Here is a 15,803-nt window from a genome sequence, read left to right on the forward strand (position 1 = left end):
TCACTACATATATATTATAAGTCTGGACAGACAATAATGTACAGAAAAGCATGCTCCAACCACTATTTATATCAATGGATTGAAGATGCTATTTAGAAACCTGCCATCTTTACTGAAACTGAGGGAATATAGTGGCTGAGAGAAAACAAGACAGACACTGAGAGGGAGGGGGGCAGATGCCCTTCTGTTAAACTGTGATGAGGTTCATAACATCAGTAGCTGAAATGGTTGGTAGAGGCACAACCAACACAGCTCATTATTTTTAATTAGCTCCATCTTTATGGTCTCATTACAGCCTTGCACAAACACTACACCACACTGCTATGAAACTCTCCTGCTCCTTTATCTAATTCATTCATCCTCCCGCTCTAAAATATAAAACATAACCTTTATTTGATATTGGCTAATGCATAATAAACAACAATCTGCACGCCAAGTCATTCGCAAAAAGCCACTGCATAAAATTACCATTATCACATAGAGACTCAGGCTCAGCCTCAATTTTCACCAACCAAATCACCTGCAGTCATTCAAATCTATATGTAATGCTTTTGATATTATTTCAAAAATATAAAAAAGCATTTACCTAGACACTTCTGCTTATTTCCATCATGCTAGTGTTAGCATGTGACAGAAAGCCATTTGCTGGCAATAATTATTGCTTGAAAACCATAGACTGTATGAAATAAGGGACGTAGCTATGGTGACATCACACATTGGTTTGTGGACTGCCACTTGAAGCTTCAAGTTTGGCATTTTGGCCGTCACCATCCTGGTTTCTTGGAGCCAGAAGTGACCTGCCATCTGAGGTGAGGTGTGGAGGAGCGAGGGGTGGATCTGACTAACAGACTGTATTGATGCCTTGCAGACTGACCAAAAGTGTTTTTTGTTTCTAAACTGTTTCTGCTCTAAAGTTGTGCATTTTAACATGGGGGTCTATTGGGATTGATGAGCTTCTGGGGCCAGCCTTAAGTGGCCGTTTAAAGAACTGCAACTTATGACACTTTAGCTTGGCTTCCTTTTTCAGCCCTGGAGGTTGCTGCTTGTTTAACTAATAATGATTCACTCTCTGTCCTTCCTCATCAGATCCTGTCTCTGCAGGCGGAGGAAGTGAAGAAGGAGAGCCAGGTGGAGGAGTATGAGAGGGAACTTGCCAGAGTCAGATGGAGGTTGAGGAAGCTCAGAGAAGAGGTGAAGCAGGCCAAGAAGAAAGTGGAGGAGGCTGGGGAGAGGAACACTCCTCTGCAAGACTCCATCAGACAGTCCTATGAAGAGATCCTGCAGGTACAAGGACTAGGACATCCATGTTCATATATGTGTGGTGTTTGTGTGTATCTGTGGTAACAACAACTGGCTTGAATTAAGCTGTCTGTTCCAGTTGGTACAGTCAGTATTAATGGGATTGCGCACAAAACGTTACATCCTGTTATGCCGAGAGGGAAAACAAAGAATTAACTACCACACTGAAGAGGTCTTTTGTGGCTTTCTTCACAAATAAACATAAAATTCCAGAGTTAAAGGTTTTGTTTGTTTTACCTGGACCCTATTTTCCCACATTTTTGTACCTTAGTGACTAATGGGAACAACATTTTTTTGAAAGTGGTTCAGTATCGAGCGACAGCAGTGGCTAGGCTGCAAACACCCAAGGCATGTTCGTATTGTCAGTTAATGTCAGTTCACAGTCACCTCACAAGTTTGTTTTTGCTACTGACAGGCTCAGATTCTTGTGATAAGCATCTGACAAGTTTATGGAAAGGATCCTTACAGAGATAGACCTTTATGTTAAAGAGTAAGGTCCTTTTGGTTTAACCAGAAACAGCCCCAAAATTGTTTTCATCAAATCCAGCAGACTCCATTGAAATAAACATTCATTTTATCAGCTTAAAACACGCTTCATTCAAAGTTGACAGAATCACAAAAAAGAGACCATCTAAGTCTGTCTTTCCACTGTTCCAATAATCACCAACTCTGGTTTGGTTGAAAAAAAACCCAAATATATTTACCCATTTAGATGTGACAATATGCTGGCTCTATACATGCTAAAATTACTGTTTATTTAAATGGAGTCTGGTGGGTCTGTTTCTGGTTAAACAAAAAGGATCTCAGGATCTAATTTTATTGTTTAGCCACAGGTAAAAAGGTTGTGACCCTCCAAGGACCTGTAGTTCTTTTTTTGCCTCCTTTTTTCATTTAAGAAACAAAGAACATGAGGTTGTCATGGATGTTACAAAGTCAAATCACAGTACATTTTTTCACTTACATCTTGGCATACAGTGTCACACTTTATTTAATTGCATTTATACACAAACCATTTCTCCCAATATTTTGGAAAAAAAAAATATCTTTTTACATATTTATCTTTGTGTGGGACAGATTCAAGTATTTTTTCTCAGTATAATATGGCAAATTAGCAATCTAACTCCATTCCAATTACAAATCTATGCTGCAGTCTCTAGCCAATATGGTTTTATTTTTGGGCATACCCAGAAAACATGATGATTTGTCAGTGAAATTCCGCATTGTCTCTAACACAAGCCCTGGCTCTTTAGGCCTGTTTGCAGTGCTGTTAGTCCAGAGATGATAAAGAATTGCACAAGGTTTTTCAACCAAACTCCAAACTTGTATGTCAGATTCTTTCTCCCATTTTTTTGTTTAATATATTTTGTAGGACGATATGGTGTAGAATGAATGATGAAAAGTATTGCATGTAACCACAGTTATTAAACTATAAATACAATAGTTAATTAATTAATCTAGACAAACTCAACTTCTCTACATTTTTTTTTTATTTAAAGGGATGGACACCCAGGGAAAGTCAAGTTATTGATCTTTCTGCTTTTAATCAACCTCAGTGGGAGAAGATAACAATTATTTACAAAAACTGAGGAATGGGAAAAAAGATTATGGGCTCTAGTTTCGCAGACGGAGCGGGCGGAGGCGCCGCGCACCTGTGCTTCACCAACTGGGTGTGGCCAGGCGGATTTTGTAAGTTTGGCACACCGTGCACCCTGGTGCAGCTACTCCTCTTTCCCCACCTCCATCCTTCCTACCGGCGCAAGGCGGAAAGAGGGAGGAGAGAAGGCATGGAGTGGGTTTTACACATATCACACCAATCAAATGAGCCCCTCTCCTCGCCCTTAAATGCGCTGTGCGAAGGCGTAATGAGAGTATACTGAATTTGCCATGGCGGAAAAGAGCAGCAGAGTCAGACAGCCAAACTTCTCCCAGGAGGAAACTGATGTTTTGGTCCAGGAGGTCCAAGCTCGCAGTGTCCGAATATACGGAACTGCAAGCAGACCTCCATGGGCTGATGATGCAAAGGTAGCCTGGGAGGAGGTCACCACAATTGTAAATCAATGTTGCATTTCTCTCGTGTGCGCGCGCTCTCTCTTTCTCTCTCACAGTTTCACTCTGTTTCTTTTCTTTTGACTTTTCTAAGATGACAGATGCTGAATATATACTCCCTATCTGATGCTGTGGCTGTTTGTGGCTGGCTGAGAGGGATGTGAACTCAATAGTTGGCAGCTGTGTTTATCAAATCAGGTTGGGTTTCCATTACGTGTGCCAAACGTGCCAAACGGTACCAATCCCCTTTGATCTGACATCAGATGTGACGTGACAGTCGATATAGAGATACATTTATGTGCTGATTGCAGATAGTTGAATTGAATAGGTTTTTTTGGGTATGTATTGCATTGTTAATGTGCCTGACATTCTGGAAACCTGCCTGTGAGGTTTTGGTGACGTGTGTGCACTGTCCGCTGGTCAGCCAAATTTCGGCTTACACCGGCTGCGCTCCGCCTGCTCTGACAGTAGACGTGGTTTCAGTTGGTGAGCTTTTAGCGCACCTTCGGCGAAGCCTTTTGGCTCAAAACTGTCACTGCGCCAAGCTGGATCTGTCGACACCTCCCCCTGCTGCGCCGCCACACCCATCTCAGCGCACCTCGGTCTGCCAAACTACCAAACTGAGCGGGCCTTGGGTTGAGCTGCTCGAAACTAGCTCTGCGCGGGGTTCGCCACCCTGCACTGTGCCAGGAAACTAGAGCCCTATATGTTCTATGCATTTCACTCTTATTCTTAGAGGATGCGCTAAACACTACAGTTAGCAAAGAAGACACTTGTTAAAGAGAACTTAGTCTAAATCAGTCTCTGTTTCCTCCTGACTTCTTACTTTTGTCATCCTTAAAGGAGGAGAACACTCTGTATTCTCTGTCAGGAGGTGCAGTCACTCCAGAAAGCCAGTTGGAAGAGTCAACATCTCCTGCAGACACCACTGAAGATGATCCACTTCCTATGAGGCCCTGGGGAAGGAGCCAATCACTGCCCGCCTATGCTGACCTGATAATGGTAAATCACAATAATGATGCTGAGTATTACTTAAAGCACTTCAGAGCCAACACTGTAGAGTATATAGTTGTGTCACGTTGTTGTTTTGGTTCCACACAGTTAAATTATAAGCAGATACCTAGTGTTGGGGAAGCTACTATGAAAGCAAAGCTTTGCAAGCTACCAATTACTTCACACTGGAAGAAGCTTAACTACAGCAAAACTATCCGGGGAGGAAATCTAGTTTGGTTTACTAGCTACTTTGATAAAGAATGATCAGATTGACACGTAATGTACATGTGAGGCAAAATTATAAAAAATATAACACAAAAGTCACATGATAAAAACTGCCATAATTGAATTAAGAGCAAAAGTGCACACTTGTTCAGAGGTCATACATAAAGCAAATAATATAAATTGGCACACTCTTCATGGTGAGGTGTTGGAGTGTCAGCTTTGTTCTTGTATACAATATCCATCAGTCAGACACCTGCCTTTATTAATATGGCAGAGTCCAGGTGGAGGAACTGCGCCAAGCAGGCTCACTCTCTTAGCCGGGCAGCTTCTAAAATAACATGCAACTTCTCTGAATATTTTTTAATAAACAACAATAATGAATAGTTCTGAATAATAAAAGAGGTTTCAATTACAATAGAGAAGTAATAATAAGATAAAAAATACAATAATTCCTTTCTTTTCATGGCCCAAAATTGTCTTCAGTTTCATGCCTATTCAGTTTGAGAAAGCAACAACCAGTGGGGAAACTCCAACTCCACAGACCATTGGTGTAACTCACTCACTCACTCATTTGCATTTCTTGTCTGTGAATAAACATGATTCATGTTACAACATCTTTTCTTCTCTGTCTGTATGGCTGACTCTACCAGAGGGCCAGTGGTTCGTCTTTCTGCAATAATCTCGCAGACACAAGAGAAGAAGTAGACGACAGTGGGACCAGCTCACCAAAGGTAGCTTCATTACATCGTGCACAACATGAATCATGTGATACAAACAGTGTTGAGGCAATAATTGACTGCACAGGGCTCAACAATAAGGATTGCCCGATTGCCCGGGGCCAGTAAAACTCACAGTCGGGCATGTAAACTAACAGCTCACTTGCCCGATCGGGCAAGTTGCTAAAAATAGTAAAAGTTAATAACTAATTGATAAAAATAAATGTATTTTAAAACGTGCTCTTCTGCTCTGATGCAGCGGTCTCTCTGCCTGAAGTCACAGGCACAGCTGTTTAATGTCCTGCCCACAGCCCCCATTGATATTATTTTACACGACGGACGCTTCATATAATAACATAACAATGTACTATTTATGGTGTTATGTCATTGTGTCATTTCTGTCTCTACATGGTCACGTGTTAACAATTCTCCTCTGCTCTCTGTATCACGCATGGCGGAGTTCCGCCACACACACAGGTGATCACACTAGAGCGGCTCGGGCTGCATTTTCCTGACCAAACCTGACCCCGAGCCCGGCGCAGTTTGTCAGCTGACAAAGTTATTGTTATGGACACTGTGTAAATAACCATCAACAGACTGCTGTTACGCACAGACAAACACGCTGCTCGTCTCGATTGTCTGTGCGCGTAGCATGGCACTCATGCTGAGCTTGTGTTGCGTTCAGGCGTTGTCACGTAAATAACAACTTCCAAAACTTAAATAGGTCATGGCACAAAACAGCAGCATGTCATGTGACTTTTTACTTTATTATATTCAATAAAATTGCATGTCATAAATCTTGAGACACCTCATATGTAAGCTAGACAGACATTTCACCTGCTCATACTGTGCACACGTGTACTGTATGTACTTAGTCCTAAAGAGCCCTTCTGGTGCCAGTAGATACATAGAAACATCCCAGCAGGCTGTGCTTTGCAAGCATACAAAAAAGTTTTACGCATTTGAAAATTATTTTTCATGCGTGTGCTTCACCTCCGCTGCTACAGCTCCATCCTAGGGGAAACACTGCTGTGTGCGTTTTGTGCAACAGGTGGATGTGGTAGTCTACCGGTAGAGTAGAGAGAGAGCTATGTAGCATTGAAGTAGAGTAGAGCAGGGCAGAGAGATGGAAGCAAAATATATTAAACCCGGTGTTAATACAGCAGAACTGGAGAGAGGGGCGAAAAATAAATAGAGGTGGGCATGGCTCAAGTAGGGCGCAAAATTTTAGAAGGAGAACGATTGACAAATTTTTCACTTTAAGCCCTGACACTGTCATATTTGTGTAGGAATTAAGCTACAATACATGACATATGTTGCTTTAATTAATAAATACAGTGTAAATAAAGATTACATAACATGAAAATAACTGCAGTCTTTGTTATTTGATAGCCGTTTAAATTAAACAATTTTTATAGGGCAAGTAAAAACTGACTTCGGGCAAGTAGATCTCTGACCAACTTGCCCGACCGGGCAAGTGAAAAAAAAACCTTAGCGTTGAACCCTGCTGCAGGAGCAGAGTGAATAACAACATATTTTCAGCTGGTTTGCAGACTGAAATCTGGAACCTGTGATTATGACAAATCAAACGCTTAATGCTATAATTTTGACTTTTTGAATCACACTGTCAGCCAATGTAATATATCACACCAACCAGCAGTGGTTATCCTTCAAATAACATGTCCTTCTTGGTTTGGGATGCAAACACTGTGTTGTCACGTTTCACAGGACAGATCTGACTTAGAGGATGATCCAGAGGAGGGGGAGATCAACAATGAAGGGGACAGAGAGAGAGAGAAGGAAGAGTCAACTATGAACCCAAAAACTCTCACCCAACTGGACTTCTACCAAGCTGACCCCTTTGCTCACTGTCAGAGTGACCGTATGTAGCAAAGATTGAGCCTGAACCACAGTCAGGCCACTGTCACACCTTTAACTGAATGACATAGTATCAAAATCAAGTTTAGATTTGTTTGATCATTTGGTCATCCATCTGCCACAGAACAGGTTGCACTGGTAAAATGGTTTGTTTAGACATCTAGAGGATTTTATTACTGCTGAGTCTGAGTCTTCTGGTTCTACCAACAACTACCAGACCATACATAAGTGAATATATCTGGTCATAAGTCAGCAAAAAAGCGATGCAGACCTTAAGGTGGGGACACACAATAGTACTGGTGAGCTGATTAAGCAGGAAATAAACAGCTTTACCAATTGTTAGCTTTATTTTGCGAAGTTCACTTGCCTCCAGTTCACTCTATGAGCTATACAATGTTACACGCCTCTCCACCTAGGATCTCAGACAAACTCTGGCACAAGGATGAACTGATTAGATTTTAGTGGTCGAAGGTCAAAGGTCAAGGTTACTTTGACCTTACAAAGCATGTTTTTGGCCGTAATTCAGGAATTCACATGCTAATTCTGACAAAATTTCACACAACTTCACTGTGACATCATAATGTTCTCCAAAAACACCTCCATGGGCATTATCCAATGTCATATCTCAGAAACAGAAGGGGAGATATTTGTTGAGATAGTGAATAGGTGACGCTCATCTTGGGTGCCCACCTTGAAACTGTGGTAATAGGACCTGCATTTGTAAAGCGCTTTTCTAATGGGGTGGCAGTAGCTCAGTCCATAGGGACTTGGGTTGGGAACCAGAGGGTCGCCTGTCCAAGTCCCTGTCCGGACCAAATATGGAGCGTGGCACTGCTGAGGTGCCCTTGAGCAAGGCACCGAACCCCCAACTGCTGGGGGCCCCTGTCCGTGGCAGCCCCCTCACTCTGACATCTCTTGAAAATATTTTTCAATACTCATCTGTGTGAAGGAGTGAACATCCAACGTCAGAGTTAATTACTAACGAGCAGAACCTTAGGGCCGGGCTCCACCAGCTGCAAATGTAAGCGTCACGTCAGCGTAGCATCACGACGTATAGTGTGCCAGTAAACTCAGAACTCCGTTAGCACTTTTAGCACTTCCGGTTCTCTCGTCTAAAAGTCAATACGTTTTTTGAATGGGATTTTGGTAAAATGCCTCAAATAAGCTCTGTGGTTAACAAAAGCTTAAGCGAGTTTCAGGTTTTGTTCTACGACATAAAACACGTCAGTAAATACCCTACTTGTGAATTTTGAAGCTTTTACGTTTCGCAAAAAAGGTGGTTGCTAACAAGTTGCTCAATGTGACTACAAACCCTGTCGGGGACATTAAACGTCATCAGCCCCGAACAGGCGAGAGTGCTGGCAGTCCGCCATTACAGCTTCTTATTTAGCTTAAACAGTCCGATTTCCCCATTATACAATGTTTTTAAAATAAAGCAGCTGAAATCAGTTGAAAGCTTACTGGGGCTGAGTCGTGCAACCGTGGAGTAGTCATGTAGTCCGTTAAAGCCTAACGTTAGCTTTTTACTTCTGGCGATCGCATTTAAGCTTCAAATGCGGTATGAAAGGTGTTCATATGTGAAGATCTCGCTGAACAAAACCTGTAAGTATCATAAACTTGTGTTAGCCACAGAGCTTATTTTCTGACATAATCCAAAATGCAATGCAAAAATCACATTCACTTTCTCTTCCGGGAACCAGTATGATGCTAAACTTCCAGGTTTTGATGTCAGCTCTGGCACACTCTATTCATTTGGGCTCTACTGACTGCGTACAGAAACGACACGTAGAGAAGCCAGCGGGGTTGTTTACCATTTGCCGAGCTGAGAGGCTGCATGTAGGCTGCATGAAATGTTAAAGCATTTCCCACCTAAGTTATTACATATATTTGAGTTATCTACAAGTTTACTGTAGGCCTACTGTTTGTCATCTACTCGCTTTCAAATGTCCGCCACGGACATTTACACAATGTCACGGATAAACATGGGTAAATGCATGAAAAAAAATCATCACATATCACCTCTGATGGTGGTTTATTCATTTAAAATCACATTGTGCTCGTTTAGAACACTATTTCATGTAGTTTTTATCTGCTGGAGGGTCGCGTAGGGGAGCGTAGCGCGACAAAAATAGAAGAGCCGCGTAAAATAGAGAGTTGTTGCACAACAGACAGTGGTTGTCGCGCCACTCCCGTTGCCGGTGGAGCCGCTGTAATTGATTAACGGGGGTGAGCTGCTACGGGACTCACACTGCAGTTAACATTACTAACAGCGTGAGTTAATGTCTCTGCACATGTTGAGCTTCCAGCTATGTTAATACAGACTCAGGCTAATATAACATGATGAGTTAGAGTTGTTCAGACCACTTTTGGACTTGTTTGCCCACATATTTGTACCGAGAGGTCTTACTTTCGTCTTTGGATCCATTCTGCTACTACGTCTGCTTCTACTTCTTCTTCTGGCGGACCAGGTGCGTTAAGTGCGTCTTTAGGATGCATACCGCCACCTATTGCACCGGAATTGTAACGACAAGCTACATTCACAGACACTGAGTCCATCATTAGAATTCAGTGGTTACTGACCAGTGGTTCAGTGTGTTGTCTAGTCTAGTGTATTAACTCGGTCATAAGAGTTATGCTCCTTCCTGACTGCCAAAGACTAAAACATCAGTGCAAAGTGGTGGAAATGATCGTTATGTGTGGTTTGTTTAGTCTTTAATGCTTATTATATGTCTTTGGTTGTGTAAAATCATTTTACAATTTCTCTCTCACTTGATTTGTAGATGACCTCTTCAATGAAGACCTGTTCCCTAAAACTGATTCTTCTGGTGAGTATTAATGTACTAGCGGAGTACACATCATTTTATTTGAAATTTCAAGAGGAGTACTCTCTGATCGCAAATTATGTGTGTGTGTGTGTGTGTGTGTGTGTGTGTGTGTGTGTGTGTGTGTGTGTGTGTGTGTGAAATATGGAATCTGCTGGAGCCACTCTCCCACCACTGTTGCCTTTACTTCCCACATCTTTTCTAGCTCCTCTTTCAACCCTTGGTATTTTCCGAGCTTCTCATGTTCCTTCTTCCTGATGTTGCTGTCACTCAGGATTGCTACATCTATCACCACTGCCTTCTTCTGTTCTTTGTCGATTAACATGATATCCGGGTGGTTAGCCATTACCAGTTTGTCAGTCTGGATCTGGAAGTCCCACAGGCTCTTAGCTCAGTCATTCTAAACCACTGTAGGAGGACTCTTCCATTCTGATCTTGGGACTTCTAGCCCATACTCAGTGCAGATGTTTCTGTACACTATGCCAGCCACTTGGTTATGGCGTTCCATGTACACTATTTCTGCCTTCATCTTACACCCTGCTATTATGTGCTGAACTGTCTCAGGATCATATTTGCACAGCTTGCACCTGGGGTCCTGTCCGGTGTGGTAGACCCCTGCTTCTGTTGAGCTTGTATTAAGTGCCCGTTCCTGTGCTGCCATGATTAGTGCTTCTGTGCTGTCTTTCAATCCAGCCTTTTCCAGCCACTGGTAGGATTTCTTGTTGTCGGCCACTTCTTCAATCTATAAGTGGTACATGCCATTCAGGGGCTTGTCCTTCCATGAAGGTTCGTCCCCCTCTTCTGCATTCTCAGGGATTCTGCTGCCTGAGGTATTCACTTAGCCGCTCATCTTTGGGGGCCATCTTCCTGATGTATGCCTGGATCTTGGTTGTTTTGTCCTGGATGGTGGCTCACCAGTCCTCGACCCCCCTCGCTATGCTTAGTGTACAGTCTCAGGGTGCTGGGTCCAGCTCTTCATACCTGATACTCTTTCTTGGATTTAACTGGCTCTTGTTCTGGGAGATTGCTGTGTTCTGCTCCTAAATCCACTAGCCACTTAGCATAGGTGTTATGTGATGTCCCCTCTCCCATATGCAATTTCCCATATGCTCTTCCAGAATTGTTCAGTTTCAGCCCTTGGTGGATCTATTCTCGTGTTGTTACTTTGCCACTGAGAGTACACTTTGGATGGTTTGGTGGAGAACATCCTATTTATTCTCCTGGCTTCTTCTTCTCTTGTGTGTATCTTGAGGTGGGTGGCCAGAGCTGTGAGCCTTTGCTTGGCAGTCTCCAGTGCCTCAGGTATAGACAGTTTGTTGTACTTCTTAGATATTCCTTTGTTCCCTACACCGTTCTGTAGCTTTGAGAGTTGACTAACCTCTCTCTGCATCACCTTGATCTTGGCCTCCAGCCTCCCTCTCCATGGAGGGTAATGCTCTTTGTGGCTCATGGTGTTCATCTTGTAGCCAAGCATCTTTAGGATCACTGGTCTCAGTAATGGTCCTAGTGGGGATAGTTCTTACCGCTGCATTCACATCATCTAGTAGACTTTCAGAGGGTACTTTGTCACTTAGCCTTGGTAATCATCTTGGTGATCCAGTTTATTCATTAATCTCAGGTCATAAGGGAATGTATTGTGTTGTAACGGCTTGGGGCTTGGTACCCAATTTGTTGTTCCATATTCTCTCCTCTAGTCCATATATGTTTTTCTCAACATTTCTCATCAACCAACGCAAACCCTCTTGACCTGGGTGAAGTCTGAGCTAATATTACTCTTGCTTTTGCGATTTCACTCATAGCTAGCAGCATTATGAACCTTACCTAAGGGTCCAGACTGGATATGTGTAACCTAAATATCTGTCTTCTATCATATCTAACAGCTCTCATCATCCAAGGGTGTTATTTAACACTATAGACTCTGTCATTAACCCATGCCCCACTGTCCTGTCTGATGCTTACACGGCAACATGTGAAGAGTTTGTTTATTTTTTTACTGAGAAAGTGGCATCTGTCAGGCAGAATATTAATAAAATATCTATCTCTCCTGGTGATGTGTGTGCTCCTCCTGCAATGTCTGCCGTTTTCAAGCGGTTTGAGACAATTTCTCTGTCTCTGACAATTTTTCACTAAGGTGGTTAATGGCGTGAAACCTACTAACTGTCCCTTAGATATTATTCCTGCCAAATTCTTAAAGGAGGTTTTTCATTCTGTTGGGTCAAGTCTCCTTGTTTTTATTAACTCCTGTCTTAGTTCAGGGTCTGTCCCAGCTGCCTTCAAACATGCCGTGGTAAGGCCCCTCCTAAAAAAAACCCATCTTGACCCTTCTGTGCTGTCCAGCTTTAGACTTGTCTCCCATTTGCTTTTTCTTTCTAAGGTCTTAGAAAAAGTTGTTTTTATACAATTACAGTCATTTTTAAAGACAAATTCAGTTCTTGATAAATTTCAGTCTGGTTTTAGACCCCGACATAGCACAGAGTCAGCACTGTTAAAGGTGCACGATGATATTGCCTTGTCTGTGGATGCTGGGAATTCCGCTGTGCTGGTGCTGCTGGACCTCACAGCGGCCTTTGATACAGTCGACCATGCAGTCCTTGTATCTCGTCTAGAGCAGTATGTCGGCAACCGCGGCACCAGCTTTTCTGGATTCAGGAGCTTTTCTGTGATGATTGGTGACCTCCACTCACCACATGCATCTCTCCCTTGTGGGGTTCCACAGGGATCTGTTCTTGGCCTTATCCTATTTTCATTGTATTTGCTACCTCTGGGATCAATAATAACAAAACACAATCTGTCAGATGATTTACAGATTTATTTGCCCATGAAACCCAATGAAAGTACTGCATTTCATAAGTTAATGGATTGTATTAGTGACATAAAGCAGTGGCTGGCACAAAACTTTCTGCACCTGAATGACAGCAAAACTGAATGTATTTTGTTTGGCACTTCACCTATGTCGGACGTTAGTGCAACAACTTGTAGCACTTTGACCCCCTTTTTTAAACTACATGTAAAAAAATCTTGGTGTAACATTTGACAGTGGTTTAAAATTCGATAAACAGATTAGTTCTGTTGTTAGAACGAGCTTTTTCCAGCTCCGTCTCTTGGCCAAAGTGAAGCCTTTTCTCAATTGGCAGGTCCTTGAGAAGTCATTCTCACAATTCAGGCATTCATCAGCTCAAGATTAGATTACTGTAATGCCCTTTATGTCGGCCTCAGCCAGTTCAATTCAATTTTTTCAATTCAATTCAATTTTATTTATAAAGCCCAATATCACAAATCACAATTTGCCTCACAGGGCTTTACAGCATACGACATCCCTCTGTCCTTATGACCCTCGCAGCGGATAAGGAAAAACTCCCCAAAAAAACCCCTTTAACGGGGAAAAAAACCGGTAGAAACCTCAGGAAGAGCAACTGAGGAGGGATCCCTCTTCCAGGACGGACAGACGTGCAATAGATATCGTACAGAACAGATCAGCATAACAAATTAACAGTAATCCACATGACACAATGAGACAGAGAAAGAGAGAGAGAGAGAGAGAGATGCAGGTAATGACAGTAGCTTACAACAACATTATTGAAAGTAATAATATTATAGTTATAGTTCTGGCTACTGTGGTACAATATATTGAAAGTATGTATTAATATCTGGCAGTATACATGTGTGACAATAGTCGTGTATAATAACAGTAGAAGTATGACTAATGACTAATGATGGCAGCAGCAGCAGGAGGCATCTGGCAGGACCACGGCAGCAGCACAACCACACACGTCACGCTGTCCAGGCACCGCTGCGATATGAGTTAATCTGAGGGACAGTGGAGCACAAAGGCTCCGGAGAAGAAGCCGGTCTACCCTTTCACGACTTCAACTTGTACAGAATGCTGCGGCCCGAACTTTAACAAACACGCCCAGACGTGACACATCACTCCTGTGCTGTCATCACTCCACTGGCTTCCAGTTCGTTGTAGGATAAATTTTAAACTTCTGTTGTTTGTTTTTAATGCCATTAATAGCCTGGTTCCTCCCTACCTGTCAGAGATTTTAACTATCTGCGATAGTGGCAGGGCCCTGCGTTCATCTGGTCAGCTTCTTTTAGAAGTCCCAAGGTCGCGATACAAAAAATGGGGTGACCGCTCTTTCACTGTTGAAGCTGAAGACCTACCTTTTTAGAATGGCTTTTAATTCCGACTAGGGCTATCCTTTTTTTAGGTTTATTTATTCTGTTTTAATGTATTTTATCTATGTTGAAAGGCTTTTAATACCCTGTAGCACTGTCGTACTTTCCACTGTTTTTTTTTTTTTCTTTTATGTATTTTTTTTTTTTTTTTTTTTTCATTGTTATTTGACACTGTTGAGCACTTTGGGCACCTTTGGGTTTTTATAAAGGGCTATAGAAATAAATGTTGATTGATTGATTGATTGATTGACTGATTGATTGACCTGCCGTGATCAGGATTTGAGTCGCCAAACTCCGTAGCCTTAACCACTGAGCTATCCAGCTGTAGCTTAATGTTTTTAATTCATTGTGGTATTTTTACTTTTACTGAAGGACTACTTCGTCTACTTTTGGTTTCAGGGTTTTTGTCTGCTGTTGACAGAGCTTTTACTAGATCTATTGTTAGAAAATTCTTGTGTCATAATGCCTGGTTTCAGCTTTTCTTGACATTACATTTGATTTTAAGTGATGTCTCACTAACTTTTTTTGAACACTTTTGTTTGCCAGGTGGATTCGCTTCAGACCCTTTCAAAGGCAGCGACCCCTTTGCAGCAGATATTTTGTTCCCAGAGGCGAACGCTGGCACTGATGAGGGGGCAGGGACTGTCGGTGATGAGGTGGACACTAGCCTGTCCTGTGCTGAAAACAAAGCCTCAACAGGAACTCAGTGCTTTGAGTCCGAATTCCCGGACGAAGACAGCGACATAGAAATTAGCTACAGCAGAGAGGACCTGGACGCCATCGCTGTGGTTGATGAATCTTGCGGGTTTAAACCCATTCAGAGCTCGTCAGAGGAGCTTGGGCCGCAGCCCATCCACGGCTGGAGGTCCCAGGGTCAGTATTCTATAGAATCAGACCCTAATGGGTACGAGCTGGACCTTGGCGCTGTCTCTCCTCCCTCTGACATAGAAGAACAGAGTCTCGGATCTCTTGCTGGAGAGACTACCACTGAGGCAACAGCAGGACTGGAACAAGGTAATTTATACTTAAGTTCATGCACACTCACTCAGTGGTACTGTTATTCTCAGTGTGTGGGTTGGTGCTGCAACTCATGTTTCATGATTTCCTGATATGGTGTAAAGGGTAAATGTTAAACACTTTGTGTTGCTAAGAGCCAAATTTCACACATAAGGAATTAGGGGGTGGGGATGATCCATGTAACTGATGATGCACTTTCAAGTAATCAAAGTTTCTCTTTTATTATGGAAAAGTTATTAAAACACAGCTTGTGACCTGTGGGCTTATATAGTCTTTAAGCCTCACCCCACTGATAAAACTTTGGTTTTAGTCCCTAAGTAGTCTCAGTCTTACATTTACATACACATGCATAATTCCTGTTTACCGTATTCTCACTAAACAGCCTTTGTGCCAACTAACCAACTTCTCCTGTCTCACCCCTTTTCTTTCCTGTCTCTGTATATTCATGAAGTAGAGTCAAAATGCATAAAACTCAGGACAAGAACAAATTTTTCGATCAAGTTTAAAGTTTGTCACTAGAGGGGTATTTTCACATTCCTCTACTGAAGAGGGCATGGTCAGTGCACTTTCCTAAAATCTGACATTCAAATGTACCCTGGGAAAGCTTGATTAGGTACATCACAAATTT

At 42.4% G+C, this 15,803-nt stretch overlaps 1 protein-coding gene across 4 annotated transcripts in view; it reads left to right on the forward strand.

Annotated features, from left to right (window-relative positions):
- The window catches only part of LOC125902785 (uncharacterized), a 46,935-nt gene that overhangs the window by 17,116 nt on the left and 14,016 nt on the right, over positions 1-15,803 (forward strand). For all 4 annotated transcript variants that reach the window (XM_049599383.1, XM_049599384.1, XM_049599381.1 and 1 more), the window contains 6 exons: positions 1,087-1,284; positions 4,189-4,347; positions 5,214-5,294; positions 7,008-7,161; positions 9,938-9,982; positions 14,705-15,172. In XM_049599383.1, coding sequence (XP_049455340.1) covers positions 1,087-1,284; positions 4,189-4,347; positions 5,214-5,294; positions 7,008-7,161; positions 9,938-9,982; positions 14,705-15,172 — 1,105 coding nt within the window. The remainder of the gene's footprint in view (positions 1-1,086; positions 1,285-4,188; positions 4,348-5,213; positions 5,295-7,007; positions 7,162-9,937; positions 9,983-14,704; positions 15,173-15,803) is intronic.

Source organism: Epinephelus fuscoguttatus, linkage group LG15 (assembly GCF_011397635.1).
Source record: "Epinephelus fuscoguttatus linkage group LG15, E.fuscoguttatus.final_Chr_v1".
Classification (NCBI taxonomy): domain Eukaryota; kingdom Metazoa; phylum Chordata; class Actinopteri; order Perciformes; family Serranidae; genus Epinephelus; species Epinephelus fuscoguttatus.